This window comes from Musa acuminata, chromosome BXJ2-1 (genome assembly GCF_036884655.1).
Source record: "Musa acuminata AAA Group cultivar baxijiao chromosome BXJ2-1, Cavendish_Baxijiao_AAA, whole genome shotgun sequence".
Taxonomy (NCBI): Eukaryota; Viridiplantae; Streptophyta; class Magnoliopsida; order Zingiberales; family Musaceae; genus Musa; species Musa acuminata.
Window position 1 is genome coordinate 6220980 of NC_088338.1, and position 18787 is coordinate 6239766.

General features: G+C 35.8%; 2 protein-coding genes across 3 annotated transcripts; both read left to right on the forward strand.

Moving 5' to 3' along the window:
- Window positions 1–1668: 1668 nt before the first annotated feature.
- LOC103994405 (uncharacterized) lies at window positions 1669–5506 on the forward strand. 2 transcript variants are annotated; one of them, XM_009414728.3, is made up of 7 exons: window positions 1669–1996; window positions 2604–3306; window positions 3672–4341; window positions 4440–4540; window positions 4620–4700; window positions 4790–4917; window positions 5129–5506. In XM_009414728.3, exons 2-7 carry the CDS (start codon window positions 2647–2649, stop codon window positions 5271–5273), a joined length of 1785 nt encoding a protein of 594 aa, XP_009413003.2. In that variant the 5' UTR covers window positions 1669–1996; window positions 2604–2646; the 3' UTR covers window positions 5274–5506. The 2 variants fall into 2 exon arrangements, with proteins under 2 accessions (XP_009413003.2, XP_009413010.2); XM_009414735.3 differs by having other exon boundaries at window positions 1670–1996; window positions 3678–4341.
- A 570-nt stretch (window positions 5507–6076) lies between these two features.
- Window positions 6077–18531, forward strand: LOC135598635 (dihydrolipoyl dehydrogenase 1, chloroplastic-like). Its single transcript, XM_065092745.1, has 9 exons — window positions 6077–6733; window positions 8946–9092; window positions 10345–10479; window positions 12198–12315; window positions 13204–13328; window positions 15000–15113; window positions 16364–16477; window positions 17854–17925; window positions 18314–18531. The coding sequence occupies exons 1-9, from the start codon at window positions 6410–6412 to the stop codon at window positions 18374–18376; spliced, it is 1212 nt and encodes a 403-aa protein (XP_064948817.1). The 5' UTR covers window positions 6077–6409; the 3' UTR covers window positions 18377–18531.
- Window positions 18532–18787: the final 256 nt, after the last annotated feature.

Consider the following 18787-nt stretch of genomic DNA (forward strand, 5'->3'; position numbering starts at 1 on the left):
TGTATACAAGCATTTTGATTACTTTAATAGTGAATGTTCTTATATATTTTATTTTTGGTTGTAAAATTCTAATCATCCAATGTGAGATAAGAAAGGTGTTTTCAGAAAAAAAAAAATCTAAAAGAATGTTTTTTTAACTATAGGGAAAATCAAGGATTCACCGTTAAATTTAATCGGTCACTTGTCTTCCATACATTCATCAAATTTGTAATAATGCTCCAATTCAATCGAAATAAGATAAATGAATTTATAAAGTAAAATGGATCCACCATTGTTAGTAGTAGGTTTTTATCAGGGTTTAATTCTATATTATGTTAGTTATTAAGTAAATATTGTAATATCCCAATTTAATCATACATAAAAAATTCACTAACATATGGTGTATTCAATTATATACATTCACTTATTATTTATTCAGGCATCTCATATTTAAGTCCATGTATTAGCATCATATATTTTTTATTAAAAAATATTTTAATATATTAATTAAAATATATTAAATATATATTTTACGAAAAATTATAGGATACCTAAATATTCCAAGAGAAGGCGAACGAGGTGGAGTGAGACTAATAACAAAGGATGAGTAGATATCAATGTGGATTTAATTATTCCTATATTTGTATAAAAACAATGATAATTTCACAACACTATAATTTCATTCAAAAAATATTATAGTGACATATTCTCTTTTTTTTATTATCGTTAATCCACAACAATAACGATTACAAATATTATATTTAAATTTAAGATAAAATAAATATTAGAAATTTTCATCCTTTTATTTTGAAATATGTCAAAACCTTCATAATTTTCATATAAAACATTCAGATTCTTGTATAAATTAATTATTGGGATTTCAATTAATTAAAGTTCAGTTACGATTCAGCTATAAGAACACTATAAATCTATTTTTCTATTATCATTTTTCAATAAATTAAAATAAAAAATACTATGCTATATTTCATAAGCATCAATTCAATATGTTAAGCAAAAAGAAGTGAGGACTTATCATCATTAATATTAGATTTCAAAACATATAATAATATTTATTATCAAAGTTGATGGAATTTAAGTTAATTAGCATGTTAATATTTTTTTTAATAGTATCATAATGTTCTTAACTTAGAAACCTCCCAATCTTTTCAATCACATTTCCCTCAACTTAGGTAGGCCTTTTCTAAGCCAAGAATAAGAGGAGAAGGGTGAAAAAGGGGAAGAAGAGGGTATTTAGGTATATAATTTATAAATATTAAAAATTCTTAAAATGAGATTATAGATAGTAAAAAGGGGGGTTACAAATAAAAATCATCATAATAAAATATAATTTTACTATTTATAATCTATCAATAATTAATTATACATTTATTCGCACAATCTCTTATTTCGAGTTAATGTTATCTCCCATCGATTAGGAGAAAAAAAAAATGAAAAGTTGATGATGACATTTATATCTATTTGTAGAGCGAGAATATTAAAAATTTAAAAAAATTATCAAAATTTTTATTTTTATTACTTTAAAAGATATTTTTTTTAGGGTTTTTAGAAATAGAGGGTGTTATATAAAAAAAATCATTCGAAAAATTATATATTTAATTAAAAGAAAAAGTCTTCACTCTGATACGATCCTGTGCACATATTTCACAGGTAGGGGAACGGGGCGGAGGGAGATCGGTAACAAAGGTCTCCGTGGAAGTACATTACACCGTATTATAGATGTATCGTAGGAACCAATCCATCGTCACCGTCGTCGTCACCATCGTGACATTGGCACCTAAGGCGGCCGCTTCATCAAAAGGGGCGACGAGGATAGACGACCCACCGGTCATCTCCCCTCTTTCCCTCTGTTACTCGCCTCAACCCTAGCCCTAGCCTCGGATTCTCCCCCACGTGTCCCCAGTTCTCCATCTTGAGCTACTTCGGCGGCCCTAAAGATCCCAATATTATATCTCTATCGTCCTTCGATGTTCGTCTGGGGTTTCCGTTCCGCTTCTGGGTGAGATTATCTCGTTCCTGAATCAATTTGCTTCGTCTCGGTGTTTGGAATCCCTTGTCGTTTGACGTTTAGATCAAGATTGGTTTTGTTGGCGGATTCTTGATTCGATTTTTCTTGGGTTCTTGCTTTCCCTTGTGGTTGTTTTTCTTGATTCCAGGTTGGTCTTTTTTCCGCCGTGTTCTTGGTCTTGAATTTTTATTTGCTCGATTGACGATCGATGCATCTTGATTCTCGCATCGCCGGTGGTTGTTTTGATGGTTTTTTTTTGGATTTAATGCTGATCTTGAAAGTCGTTGCTTGCTATGTTTCGTTTTGGGTTTGATCTTTTCCTGTAGATGCGTATGATTTGTTTGCGTAATGCTGTTGAGTTCTAATCTTTGCTGCACTTCTGTTTGTCAGGGTTGATTTCTTTCATTCTTGTGGTCAAATTCTTGGTCGTTTCATGCTATCTTTCATGTTGATTATTCTTGTAGCATCCACTTATCATTCAACTGTTTTTAATATCTATATACTGATTCTTTGCTTTCTTTTATTGCCAAAATTCTTCCTTTTTATTTTTTTTCTTTTGTTCAATTGTTATTCATTTATTTGGGAATATAATTATCAGGTAGGAAGGCGAACGGGTTGAGTAGTTTGATCTGTTGAATCTGATGGAGGGCTTGGGGGGACTGGGATTCAGTGGTACAAATGCAGTGATGAAGAAGCCGAGGAGTGCCACCCTGAGACGACCTCGGCCCGAGGCACAGCTGGTTTCAGAATCTTGTGACATCTCACCACTATCTTCTACTCCATCCTTGAATAATTCAAGGAAGTTCTCTCCTGATGATGATGGAGGTAGTGAATCCAGCGTCCGAAGGAAAGAATTTTATCTTAACAACCCTCCTCCAAAGAGTTCATCTATTAATATAGCTTCTTCGAAGAAAACCAAGAAAGTCGATAAGGTATTTGGAGAAGTTGATGCGGGATATCATGGAGTTAGCAGTTCGCGAGGCGGACATAGGTCTGACATGAAACGTTGCAGTGAAGGTGTTCTTGCCCCAGCTAAGTGGAAAAATACGGACAGGGTCAAAGAAGACAATGAGAAACACTCAATATCCCCAGATGCAAGCGTTCGAAAGAGTGATGGGAGTTATAATGTGGATCAGTCAGAAGGGATCTCTAATGTTATTGCTGAAAACAAGCCTAGGAAGGTGAAACTCAAGGTTGGTGGAGTCACACGCACAATACTGGAGACAGGTGATGATGGATCTTCTGCAAAACCTCCACGTTCCTTGGATTCCTCTCGGCATCGTCTAAAGCTCATTGCCCGGGTAATATGCTGCTAAGGATTCCCAATTTCAGTATATTGTTTAATGAATAATTAAGCTGAAAATAAAAACTTAGCTATAACTTGGATTTATCTGCTTAGCATCTTCTTTCTGCAGCTCTTTACCGGAATTATTGATCATTAAGTTCATAAATTTTCCTACTACGGAATGGTACCATGATTGACAAAGTTGATCCAAACATGTTAGAGATTACCATCAAGTAAATTAGTAAAATCTGCAGCGCTGTACATTCCTAAGATGTCTTAATATTTCATGTTAAGCTCTATCTTTGCCATACTGCCATCATGCTCGTACTCATTCGAAGAACTGTATCTATAAGGGAACATCGTATTTACTTTTCTCCTTAGTTGCAGGATTACTCTGATGGTCACTCCCTGCCCGAAAGGGGGAATGGCTCACAAGGAGATCAGGGGAAGCAATTGAGTGGATCGAGCTTTATTCATGGGATGGAGGAGGCTTCTACGGCAACAGTTGCTGAAGCAAGCTTAGTTGGAAAGCAAACAGACAAACTGCATATGCTACCCTCTTCTGCGCCTACTCGTAAGAGTAAGAGGGTCCCAAAGAGGCGTATGTTTGATGATGATGAGGAGGATGAAGAGATTCGTTACCTTGAGAAACTTAAATCTTCTAAGGTTTCTGCAGATGATTCAGCAGGAAATGATGGTAGCAGCGAGAATATCATTCAGAAAAAGAAATTACTCAAGATTCCTAGAAATAGAAATACTGCTTTTGAGGTGGATGAGGACTATACATCTTCTCGATCAAGTAAAGATAATAGAAGGAAGTTGAGGCCAGGAAGGGAATCTGATGATACAGACTATGTCGAAGAGGAAGAACCTGGTTCCGATGGTGAGACAGAGATCAAGAGAAGGAAACAGAAGGAAACTAGTGGGTCACCAGCTGACGTTAGAACCGAACCTCTTACTACACGACAGCGGGCACTTCAATCAGGAAAAGCTGGCAATGGTGAAAGTTTTGTCGAGTTCCCAAATGGGTTGCCACCTGCACCTTCTAGAAGTAAAGCCTGATATCATTGTCAATATTGTGACAGAACATCCTGCAAGAGGATTTTTTTTTTTCAAGTTCTTTCTTTTGACGTTGCATTATGACTGCAGAACAAAAGGAGAAGCTATCTGAAGTGGAGATACAAGCAAAAAAAGCAGAAGCTGCTCAAAGACGGAAAATGCAAGTAGAGAAGCAAGCCAGAGAATCTGAGGTGTGTCTTTATTTCTTTCTGGATCTAAGTTGGCATTACTCCTGTCAATGAATTGCCTGATTAAATTTGAACTTCACAGGCTGAGGCTATAAGGAAAATATTAGGCCAAGATTCTGACAAGAAAAAGGAAGAAAAGAAGCAGAAAGAACTTGAAGAAAAGGTCTATATCCCAAACCTCAGTTATGCTCTGAATTTATTCTAGTTGACTTATTTTTATTTTCAATCTCTGGATTATATTGGTTTACACAGGCAAGGTTTGCTAAGTCACAAGCATTAGGTCCAAGCACCATTAGATGTGTCATTGGACCTGGTGGCACAGTCGTAACATTTGCTGATGATGTAGGCCTTCCAAGTATATTCAACTCCAGGCCTTGCAGGTAAGATGGATATTTCTAACTTAAACTAGGAGGAAATGAATTTACAGCATGAGCCATCTGAATTGGTAATATTTTTACTGTATCATATACTCGGGGATATTCTTTTTTTTTTTTTTTCACTCTGTTGCTTTTATTATGTGGACTCTTGCATTCTGTTGATGCAACAACCTTTTGCCTGTCTGTTTCTTACTGATGATTGCTCTGGATCCAGTTACCCTCCTCCACGAGAGAAATGTGCTGCCCCGTCATGTTCAAATGCATACAAGTATCGGGATTCCAAGACTAAGCTTCCCTTGTGTAGTCTACAGTGCTATAGAGAAGTCAAAGGAAGTGCTGAGTCAACGATAACTTGTTAATATTTCTATACTTGAATATATGTGATTCTACAGGAGCAAGGTTATTCTCAAGATGTATCTACCTGATATGGTGAAGAGGACAGTTTTGGCCAGCAAATCAATTTGTTATGCTAAATAGTCTTGTTTCTGCACTGGCGAGCGGATAAGTTGAAAATACACACAAATCCAATTTTTTTTGCCCGTGCAAGTTATTAAGATCATTCTTTTCAGTAATCTACGTGGTAATTCTTAGAGTGTGGCTATTCCTGTTTGCTTATATCTTTTGGTTCGCAATTTTGCTGCGTTGTCGGTGATTTTCATTTGGCTTATTAAGATATCGAGTAGACTGCCGTGTTGAAGTCTTGGTAGTTTTCTCTGCTCAAATTTGGTGCTTCAAGAGTATATTTTATATATTGCTGCTGTTGGAGTCTTTAAGTACAAGTGGTATGACAGCTTCCATTTGATACTAATTAACTAGTTAGATTTTCCGGTAAGTAATTTCCAACAGAAAGTAACCTCAGATCGAATGGTGAAGGATTTATATATCTGTTTGATAATTGCAGCATTAGGTATGTTATAGTCTAGATTGGCTAAATTGGAGCATAGATGCTGTTCGTTTTGTGTATTACACTTGGATCAATCTAGATTGGAATAACTACACAATTACATTTATGCAATCGATGTTGTATACTTTCTGCAAATTAATGCAGAATACGGTAAAGGCATTACATTTAGGACATGCAAATTAATACTAAATGTTGTATTACATTTAGGACATGCATTACTGCAGCCGTTTACTGGCACACTGCTGCCGATGAAACTGAAGGCTCTACAGTAAAAGACCAAATTTTGTTTTCTTTTATAGTTTCGGATACAAAATACGTGTATAAATGAAAGAAACACAAAATTGAAGTGTCCTGTTGCTTCCGCGCGCGGTACTCTCCGCGATGGTCCGCAATCGCGACTCGCCTCTGAATCAACGGAAACCAACCCTGCGATGGTCCGGTCTCCGCTCCACTTCGAATCCCCCGCCCTCACCCGTCGGATTTCTCCGGGCCCTCTTTCCTCTCCACATATAACTGTAGATCTCCCGGCCATGTCTCTCTCCTCCTCCTCCTCCGCCGGCTCCAGTTTCTAAGCATCCTTTTGCTCCAGCGATGCCGGCTTCTCTCTCGCTCTCCCTTCCCTTCCCAACTGCCGCCCCTCCGGCATCCGATCCGTCGGCCGCCGCTGCCCCCTTCGGTGCATTCTGCAGTTACGGCCTACGGTTCTGCGGCCTCCGCAGGGAGGACTTGTCACTCCGCTCGCTGAATTGGGCGGCCTCGGGGCGGATCACCCCGGATTCCTCCCGGAGGTTCTCGAGGAAGATCTTGGCCGTGGTGAAGGATAACGGGAGCCCCGCCAAAGTCTTTGATTATGATCTCGTCATCATCGGAGCTGGCGTCGGAAGCCATGGCGCTGCGCTCCATGCAGTCCAGAAGGTAATGTTGTATGTTTCTTGATGGGTTTTACCTGCTTGTTTTGTTGTATCTGAGGTACTCGAACTCGTGCGCTTGGTTGCTGGACAACCAATATTTCTTGGCGTTGGATTTCTTATATAGCCGTTCGAATTCACACGTGACAGCTTTTCTTTTAATCCTTTTATTTATACGCTGATTCTATATTATGTTGCCAATAATAGTTTATACGATGCTTTTCACACTTCATTGTTGGTGTCTTCACGCCGTTTCCTTTGGTCCAATCCCGATCGTACGGGGGCGTCCTCGTGGGTGTCCGAGACGGGGATGGAAGGGCGAGGTCGGGTCGGAGCTGGTGTTTCTGGGACTGACCCGAGGTAGGACTTGGATTCCTGCTTCAGCATCGCCTTCCTAGACAGGAGGTCAATGTCGGGAGGCGGATTCCCGACTCGACCCTTTCGAAGCTTAAGTTAGTTTGAGGTGGATCTGAGGGTATTTTTTCATGTTCGAGGTCCTATCTCCCGGCACATACCAGGGGATCGATAGTTATGCATGTTGTAGGGAGTCGGTTGTACTCGGGTCGTTAATGACCGTTGATGCTTTGGGCGGCCAGTATGTATTCTCCGGGCGGCACGGATTGACCTGTACTGTTCTACGTCGTGCGGTGCCGTCTTGTACGACCTCAGGCGACGTGGGAACCGTTGAACGTCTTCGCGGGGATGCTGCATCCCTTCAAGTCTGTATCCGCGCCCGCGCCTCCTCGGCACCGAGGTGCGACTGTCGACTCCGAGGCACCACGTCGGCTTTGAGATGCCACATCGACTCTGAGATGGTTGTTGATCGTTGCCAGAATATTCCCTATCATTCATTCTTATTTTGAGTATCCATGCTTCTATTATCCAAGCGATAGCAGTCTTTTGGTCTAAAATTAGTTGTTTTTTCTTTTTGTGTGACTCGGGTTCACTTTTTACCTACCGGTGCTGTTCCATGATGGAACCACTATTTTGTTGCTTTTCATGTTACTTGAAATACACATGATCTGCGATAGTCGTGAGACACCAACATATTTGAATACTGGAGTTTCAATTGTTTTTGCATCCCGAGCCACTTAAACACAAATGCAAAGGTTGTATGATCACCATGCACTACCAATCTCAATATACATCTATCAGTTACCATCATTAGTCTATAATAAGGTTCATCTTCCTCTTTTTTTTTTGGTTGTTGAGTGCTGTTTGTTATTTTCTCGGCCAAATTTGATCTCATCTATTTACAAGAAAAGATGAATGACTAATTTGAGAGAAAGCAGTCCTTGAAATCGGTTGACTGAGCTGTTGAGCTACTTTCTTGTATTATAAAGGAAACGATTGTGCAACTTTTGGCATTCGCACTGCTCTGCTTGGACACCAAAAGTTGAAAATATTAGACAATTAAACTTGAGAGAAAATTTAATGTTTCTAGACTTACAAGTGTTAGGAAAAGGTAATATGTCATTCAGTAACATCCAGTCTGGGTTCAAGCATTTGATCTTTTTCTGTTTTTAGTTTACAGAAATTTTCTATATTAATTTATGTGTTACTTATTCTTATTATCCTGAGCTTAAGGTATATTCATTATCCTGGTCCTTATGGTATATTGTAAGCACTGGATTCAGACAGACACCCAGGCTATTTGAAGCTTGGAGCGGGTGACAACTGAAGCAGACACAATGATGGGTCAATATTATACTTATATCTGCATATATGTGTTTTCCAATCCTAAAATAAAATTTATAATGTAGAACTCCAGACGAGCATGTACTGTTTGAAAAAAAAATTGTGTTAAATTCACATATAATGATTTATGTGTCAGAGTGATCTCAGATCCTCAGGTGGAAGCATGAAAAATCATACATGCGAACACTACATGACATCACATAAATTTGTTTGCATACCAGATATTAAGGAAACATTGTTTATTGTGGTGAAAAATCCCAGCAGATAGCAAAGGGATTGTGGAGAAACTTATGAGCAGCCATATTTTGGACAACTCTCTTACACTACCTGATGTATGTTATTATGCTGCAAACATGAGAAGATTTTGGTATCTGTCTGTGACTGAATATCATTTCTCTTGGTTAGTAATTTGATGTGCTCTGTTAGCGTTTAGATTTTCTTTTTGCTCTTTAAGTGCTCTCCATATGCTTTGGCTTGTTATTCATCAGAATGAGTCCTAAACTATGGTACCTGATTTGCAGGGTTTAAAAACTACCATTATTGAAGGGGACATTGTTGGTGGTACTTGTGTAAATAGAGGATGTGTTCCATCTAAAGCTCTTCTTGCTGTTAGTGGTTGCATGCGTGAACTTCATGATGAGCATCACCTGAAGGCTCTGGGTCTACAGGTTTGAAGCTTCATTTCTTCTTTTTCTTACCATATGTCTAGAATCCAAAGACAATTTGTATACTGTTTTATTAGTGTCTAACCTGGCATTGAATAACTATGTGAATAGCTGGGAACATCAAAGAGAGACACTATTTACCATCTTACTTTACATTTGCTGTTTGTTTTTGACAAAATACTTAATTTGATCAGATGACATCTCATTCATGATCACTGTGTTGGCTGAAGAATCTTCTTAGTTAGTAAGAAACAGGTGGTATGTACTGGTTTGCTAGTTGATCGGTATGCATACCAGCTCGTTTCGATGCGTACTCTGAAATATGGCCATGTATTGGTCAATACGGGGTATGTATTGGCCGATATGGTCAAAACTTGTCTTGTATCGATCGATATGGGTCGGTACCAATCTTAATTTCATCGATACCAACCCGAATCCAGTCTAGTTTGACCAAATTGACCATTGGGGCCTCTTTTGGGGCTTTAAATTGGCTCCCTCCCCCCTCTTTCAGTCATTCTCTCATTCTCACTCTTTCTCACACTTTTGTGATTAAAGTTCCTTATCGGGCGATTCAAGATCAACGAGAAGCAACTTCCTCCTGTGTGACAGTTTTTCCTTGATGGATTCAAAAAGATCATTTCAATATTTCCTCTTATAATCTATTCATTTATGGCTTAGATACACTTTATTCTTGTGTAAATACAACTTATATACCAATAAATTAGGAAAAAAATTCTAAGAAAATGAAATTTTCTTTGTTTTGGTCATTTTTCGGCCTTTTTTCGAAAAACCAATACATACTGGCATACCAACTCGTGGTGTGCCGATGCCAACTGGTACACCAGCCCTCCTATGGATGGTATCACATGGGACAACGGTCCTTATTCTTGGTAATTAAGTGTACACAGGCTTTCCTGCATGTAAAGTGTAAACTGATATATTCAACATAATGGTTTTGCAGTTTCCCATGATGAAGATCTGAAGTCAAATAAGCATTTATCATACATTTAAACATAGCTTTTGTTTGTCTCACTGGAGAATATTAAAGCCACAGATTATTATTTGATTTTTTTTGTTACATCAAGGTCATTTATTTCATGAGCATTTAAATATTTATCTTAATTATATTTTTCTGACCATGCCACCTTTAGTATATTTCTGTGAAAATCTACTGCACTGAGACTTTCTGTAATCTGTTTATCAAATTATCCTAATTTATGTCATGTTTTAATGCTTCATTGCACTGAAATGATAGGTCACATCTCCTGGTTATAATAGACAAAGCGTTGCTGATCATGCAAATAATCTTGCTTCCAAAATTCAGATTAATTTGACTAATTCATTGAAAGCTCTAGGTGTTGATATACTCACAGGTGTAGGCACTATTGTGGTAAGTTGCATGTGCTTGATATTAATTTTTCTGTAGTACATAATTATTATTATGCAACATCATTTAATAGCTGAGTTACCTGAGTTTCTAGTTTGTAGTAGATTATATTATGGTCATTATATCAAGATACATATTAGTTTTGCATGATTTTTCTTTATCGATTATAAGTTATTCTGTGACAATCTATCTGGGAATTATTTTAACAGGCCAAAAATATTTAATAATTTTTTTATACTGATTCCTCTAACTGTATAACGTGTGATCTTGTTGAAATATAGCTTAAAATCTATATCATGGAAGGTTGCGTTGAAAACCCACCATTCTAATGTGAAAAGATAGAAGAACTATGCTTATTAAATATGTTGTGTTAATGCTTTCTGTACCAGTCTTACAACTCCATGCTTCTTTGGGTTAATTAAATTTGAAATTGATTCACAATTGACTTGTTATTTTCCTAACCCTTTGTAGATCAAACAGCCGTAGCATCACAATGATAAGAATTATCTGAGAAGTTCAAAGAGAAGAATGTTATTAGATTTTATTGAAAATAGCACATGTATATTAAATGAAACATAGGAGTGCAGTGTCTTTGAAAGTAGAAGTACCAACTTATTTTACTAATTAGGATTTTACGCTCTCGAACCCTGGTTATAATACTATATATTTTTTTGTGCTTAATTGAATGCATCAAGTATACTTTATGAAGCATGAATTCTTCAAAATGCTTGTCATGTCTATTGTGCTCATATCAGACTCTTAACAGTAGCCTCTTATTTCTTGACACACATCAGGTACTTGAAAAAAATATTAGGATCTGTATGACTGACATAAATATTAACTTACGATGCATGTATATATGTTATAAACACACATATACATTTGATTTTTATTTTCTGTATACATTTATGATACATGTATGTTTTTTTTCTATCTTTGAATTGCTGTATTGATGTGTATGTATTGTGTTGTGTGCATGTCCATGCTTTATAAACTATACTACAAACTAGTATTATATGATCACTGCAATCAAATTACCTATTTATTGTTCTCAGATATCAGATCATTGATCTGGGTGTGTGTTTGTGCGAGTATTGTGTTTGGTTCATTGATATTCTACTGAGTTTTTGTAAGCACCTTAACTCTATGTTTAAGTGCTAGAGGATTGTGATTAAGCTGTTACTGTTACCTTAATGAGATGAAGAAACTTGCATGGGCTAATCCAAGCTCTAAAACCTTCCTATGTGCAGATTATTCCATTTCAATCTTTAGATGCCACTCCCTTTTATAGATTAAAGATGTCCATTCATATTAAAATTTTGTTTTTGTGCTGTATATTTGTAATGCCAATGACTATAACAAAAGGAAAACTAAATCATGGATTTTATGAAGTGTCACTTGAATAGTATAATCCAGATTATTCTAAATAACTGTTTTAGTTGGGAGAAATACCATAACTTTCCATTATTGATGGCTAATATCAGGTTGATAGCTCTTTGCTATATTGTTCTTACTTCTTACAAAAGACACTAGGAATACTGTTTCTTGAATATGTTTTATATTGACTAGCAATGGAGTTGTGTTTCCCTTCAACACTAATCTATATTTATTTCTTCCTCTGCTTATGCATGAGGTATTTGGTTTTGAAATGATTTGTCATTCTTTGCTGATGTCAGAGAGTCATGAACTATGGTCTTACCATGACACACTGATGTTTTCAGGGTACACAAAAGGTGAAATATGGAAAGGTCGGGTTTCCTGGTACAGAAATTACAGCTAGGAATACAATAATAGCTAGTGGATCTGTTCCCTTTGTACCTAATGGCATTGAAGTGGATGGTTAACTTTATTTTCTCTGACTCATTTAGTTGGAAATTAGTCAACTATGCATGTACATAAGTGCATGATACTGTTGCTGATGTTGGAAAATTTTCATGTGAAAATGATGGAATTCTGCTTTGGTGTTTGTATTTCCTTCTTGTATTTGGTTGCAGAGATGAGGAAATATTAATATATAATAACCAAAAGAACTATTATGTATGTTTTGTTCATAATTTTTGTTCTGCTTTTTTGGTACGTTTTTCTGATTTTTTTTTTCAGATGTTCTACTATATAAATTTCCAACTCAAATTCATGATTAGACATTCTTCAACAATCAACATGGACTTGGAGTGCATTTTAGATGGACATTACTGTTTCCAAGATATTGTAGAAAATATCATGATTTATGTATAATAGGCTTTTATTCATGTGAAATACAGCCTATGGGTTTCAAAATTGTCGGCATATTATACCAATATCCAAATGTTTCGATATGGGATGTGTTTACTTTTTTGTTTTGATGCAGTTGTTACTTTTTTGTCCTTGTGTACTTATACCACAATTATGGATAACTTGTAAGATTTCAGTGTATCTTTATATGTACTAGCTTTAATTTTTTTTTACCCAAGTACCATGAAAAAAGAAAAAAGGTTGATCATACATCTCCGTTTCTTTCTGCAACCAGGAACAACATTATGGTTCTCAATTTCTACCGTTCCTTGATATTGACTTTTAATTTACTGATAATGGTTTCTTTTTTATTTGTTTTAATCCTTTGTATCTTGGCAGATATGCTTTCTATTTTCTATGAATTTGATTTATCTACTATAGGTTAATCCAAGTATTCTTTTGTCATTCTTATTTGATTAATTTAGTTACTTTTAATTTATCGGGTGGTACATGTAGGGAAAACTGTATTCACTAGTGATCATGCACTCAAGCTGGAGCGGGTGCCAGATTGGATAGCTATTGTAGGAAGTGGTTATATTGGACTTGAATTTAGTGATGTGTACACTGCCCTTGGTAGTGAGGTATGACGTTATTCTCAGCCACTGCTTTCATATGTTTTCTTACAGGCAATGCCTATTCCATGGATGATTCTTTACCTCAGATTTAGCTTCCGTTTCTCTTGTAACTCATTAGAAGCTTGCAGACATATAATCTTTGAATGCCCAGTATAACGACTTTTGTTCATCAACATGAGTCCTCTTTAAACATATGTTTTGATGTTTGATATTAGTCCTTACGGCAAATGTCATGGTTTAGTTACATGGTGTCCTAACATTCAGCATACAAGTCTTTACATTCCTTAAAGTTGTCTATGATGTTGGTAGCCCCATTTTTTCATGGTTTTGGTTAGAAGCAATGTGGATTCCTTTTTATTAACTATATTGTTGGATTATGCTTTGCGATCATGGTATTTATTAACTATATTGTTGGAATTTTCTATCATTGTTAGTGGCTAGCTGTTAGTGATAACCTTCTTTGATACTACCAACATTGGCCAACCATTGCTACTAGCTTACTATTAACTCCAAGATCGAATAATGTTCTAACATGATAAAGTTTCTTCACGTAGCCGGACTTATGCTAGAAAGGAGCATCAAGAGACAGAAGGTGAAATAAGATCATGAACAAGAACTTAATGAATACCATTGAAAATTAAGTCATAATAAATTGAGATAAATAATAAAATGGTTATGTTGCATCAAATTTGTAATTATCCAATTATCCAACCATTGCTACTAGCTTACTATTAACTCCAAGATCGAATAATGTTCTAACATGATAAAGTTTCTTCACGTAGCCGGACTTATGCTAGAAAGGAGCATCAAGAGACCGAAGGTGAAATAAGATCATGAACAAGAACTTAATGAACCATTGAAAATTAAGTCATAATAATTTGAGATAAATAATAAAATGGTTATGTTGCATCAAATTTGTAATTATCCAATTATTGATACAAATTAGATTTACAGCCAATCCATAATTGAGTACTGGTTAATCATCCAACACTATACAATGTTTCTTTTTTTCTTTTATCTCATGAACTTGATTTCTACTGTTTGCTTGAAAGACTTCTTCTAAATTTTTTCATCAGGTGACTTTTGTTGAAAGTCTGGATCAACTAGTGGTACTTGTGGCCATTCCGACAAAACAACAATTAAGAATTCTTACTAGCACAGCTCCATTTTTTTATAGATTAGTATGTATTACCAGCATCTTCATTTTACAAGCTCATTATTGGTTGCAAGATCAACATCCACATTTATTTACCAAAACCAGTAGAAATATATGTCTATAGATTTTTCTCCTCACTGTGCATCCACATTACAAGATACGTCTGATGGTATTACTTTTTAGATTTTTCTAAATTCAGCTGTTCACTTGGATAGACTCCTATGATGGATGAGAATTAGCTCAATAATGTTGGCTTGAAATTTGTCAATATTTGCTTCGTGACTGGCAATTTTTCATTTGACCTCTGTAAGGGGTTGAATGTGAAAATATAATGAATTTTCACTCAAATAAGACTAAGTCATGAAAAAAATTTTAGTTGTTGTTGTGGTTTCTAGTCATACATTAGTTTATTTCTGCAAAAAACAAGGTTATACACTAATTTCTCTCTGTTAGAATTATTGGTGTTTTTTTTCTGTGACACGTGAGGTTTGGATGTCCCACTCCTGAGTTTTCTTTTGCAGCCTCAAGCAAGGGAGAAAGGTGAGAAGGATATGTTTGAAGTACGTGTTGCTAAGACTAGTTTCAAGGCTAACACAAAAGCTCTGGCAGAGAATGAAGGCGAGGGGCTCGCTAAGGTTATATTTTGGACCATTATCTTATTATGAAATTAAAAACACATTATGCCATGACTGGAAGCTTGTGTAACTCTCATTATGATAGTTATCAATTCCATGAGAATATTATCCCTTCTTTAACTATATTGAAGTTCTGTTACTTGAATTCCAAGAAAATAGTTGCCACAGGTTTCGTTAAATATGGCGTTTCATCCTACTTCTAAAATCGGTTATATTATTCTAGTGCACATATACAAAACTAAGGCATGTATATGAGATATATTAATTTGAAAATTTTGTAATAGTAGTAGGATATGTTTTGTCATGGTCACAAGAAAAGTTTTTTCATTATGCCATATAGATCTTGGGCACTAAAATATTTTGACTATGTTGACATTGAATCATGATAAGTAATTAGAGGTTACATAAGTATCTTGATCATCAAGTAGCTATTCTACTTATACATGAGGAGGAAAAAGATCTAGTAAATAGAAATACATTGAAATTTAACATTTAATCCATTTCTTAAATGGTATTTTTGAACATCATAAAAAGTTTAATGTTCATGAAAATCCACCCTATATCAAATTATCAATAACTATACTTTTAATCATCTCATTTATGTCATTCCTTAGACTTATCATATACTTGTATTACATCCAACAGCAAACCCAGCACACAACCATTTTCTTAAAAATATTTCTTTAAAATACTGGTATACTTTTCCAATGAGATCCTATCATGGATTGATGGATCATGCATACCAATCCTTGGCTAGACCGATCAGTACCAGTGTACCGATACATGGCACAGTATGTACTGAAAACTCAAGAGGAAGCAGAAGGAGAAGGAACAAATGGTGGAGGAAGAAGATGAGTGGTGGAAGAAGAGGAGGAAGGAGGAAGAGAAAAGAAGAAGAGGTGGCAGTGGAGGAAGAAGAAGGATAAAAGATTTGGATACTAGATCTTTTATTCAAGCAGTATTTGCTACCATTACTTTGGGACCTTTCTTTTTAGGGGGCTTTGGTGTATTTTCATAGTACTGCTCTCTCTCTCTCTCTCTCTCTCTCTCTCTCTCTCTCTCTCTATCTATCTATCTAAGGGAGTAGATATATATATATATATCTACTCCCTTAAAACTTTTTCTAAATCTTAGATTTTATTAGAATGAAATAAATAATAATCATTTCTAAAAAATTTGTAGGATATGCAATCAGTTTGTCTTGCAGTAGATTTTATGCTTGCCTTGACGAATTTGTTCTTGTAATGCAGTTGATATACAGACCTGATAAAGGGGAGATCCGTGGAGTTCATATTTTAGGGCTGCATGCTACAGACCTCATCCATGAGGCATCAAATGCTATAGCCCTGGGAACACGTCTACAGGTGATCATATTTCACACTTGAATATTTTGATTTGTGATTGCTCACGATCATTTACTTGGATTACACGTTATATGCATCTAAAAGAACTGCAGTCGTGCCTTTACATATGAAAATTGAGAAACAATTGTTTATAGTATGCTGCCCCCTTATTAGGTTCATCTATGTTTCATGTCTTTTTGATGAAATATTTAGCTTATGTTGATGTGAACAAACTTGAAGTTTTATAACATGTGAACTACTAGCTATTTTATGGATAACAAAAGTTACACCAAATCAATCTCTGTGAAGCATCTCTCAAGCGCTTTTGGCCTAATATGACATGTTTCTTTTTTTTCTTTTGTAAAATCTAGAAAAGATGTAAGTTCTCTTTGAAGACTCATAGGTAGGGAACCTCAGAGTAGTCTGCCACTTTGTTGTGTCTACCAGGGAAAAGCTGACATACGCCCAAGGAAAATAGTTAGACTTTACTGCAGAATATTACAGCATTGAATGCTTGGGGCTCCAATATGGAGGAGCTCTGGTTGCTTCACTTTCTTTAGCAGGACTTGATTTTTAGTTTAATGCTAACCAAAAATAGTTTATTTTTAAGGACCATTACTTATTAGATGATGGTGTAGACTATGTTGTTTCTCATCAGCTTATTTATCATTGATATAAAATTGTTTTTTTTTTTCTGTAATTGCCACATCACCTATCTTAAAGTTTCATTAAATGTCAAGTTTCTGGGGTTCGCCCAATTGCATCTTGCACACTGCCACTAAATAGGTTAGATCTTTCAACATACCGGCTAGACCTTGAGGTTCTTCAGAAGATGCTTAAACTTTACCTTGATTAGAAAGTTATCTCCAGTAGCCATTCATAAAATTTCTTTTAAATCATTCATGAACTTTTCCATAAAATTTAGATTGTCCTGTATTCTTGAGTGTCACCATCTGGAAGAGTCTTGGATGATGATGATGATGATGGGATGCAAGTGAAACAAATAATTGTAACCATCTTGAACGCCAGTCCTGTTAAGTGACCCTTAAAGTTTCTATTCACTGGTAATGATGCCAGGTACTGTTGTATTTGAACATCTTTGCAACTATATAATGCATAAAGCTAGATCTAATGTTTTTGTTTTAACATTGATCTTCACATTTAAAATAATATTTCTTAACAAATCGTTCAAATATTCTTTCTGGAAGCTCCTGATGTGATGGTGTCTTTAACATCTATACCTCCACTTCTTTATGGCTTTAAAACAAAAAAGATATATTAAATTCCAAGAGAAACATTTCAGTTGACAACAGGCAATTAATTTTTGTGATTCTGTGTTTGTTGAATTAAAAAAAATTCTATTTACTGAATAAGTTACAACTGTTCTATTGCAACAGGATATAAAATTTGCCGTTCATGCGCATCCAACTTTATCTGAAGTTTTACATGAACTCTTCAAATCTGCCAAGGTATGCATCTAATCTTCTTTGGTATAATGCATCTGACAGCGTCTATAATCTTTATAGTATCTTGAAGACTTAGAAATCTGTCTTACATATCATGCTGAACTAAAAGAACGATAAAGAAAAGATAAATTTGATGGACCACTAGTTATGAATTATATATTTGTTGAAGTATTCTATTGCCTTGCCTTGTTAGAATCTGCAAAAAAACTTTAGAGCGACAATGATTTGTTCAATCACACAATTAATTCAAGCCAAATTGACATAATTAATTGTTGATTAACAATTGATGCAAGCCAAATTCTGCTTGGTTGTTTATAAATAATCTGAGAGAAAATTTTGTGAAATTATATCGCCCACAATATTCCATATGTTCATTCACTTGTTTTGCCAGGTTAATGTTGGTCTCCCGTCTTCTGTAAGTCAACCAGTTGCAGCCAAACCAGTCTTTAGATGATCTCGGTTATCAGGAGGAAGCCTTCTCAAATACCTTATAACACATCAAGAATCTCATCTTTGTTTCCACTGAAGATAACGAATTCGTGGAAAGCTCAGTGGAGCTCTGCTGTTGCTGCTACCGACGGAACGAGAGGTTTTTTCTCTTTCTTCTTGTTTCCCACGTTTATTTTGACCACTAAACAGGCTTATTTTAAAGGTGGCATGGCAAGTGTTTTGCCTTTATGTCTATAGATCGTGATAGTTCCACGTTTATTGGATTGTTTTGTTCCACGTCGTGATCGGAATATTGTGCGGTGTGCATCAAGCTGTGTGTGTGGGCGTAGTATCCCTTTTTCCTATCGTTTCACTCTTTTTCTTGCTTCTTAGTGACGGCTACCACTGAAGACTTGGACCAGCGGAGCAATCAAAG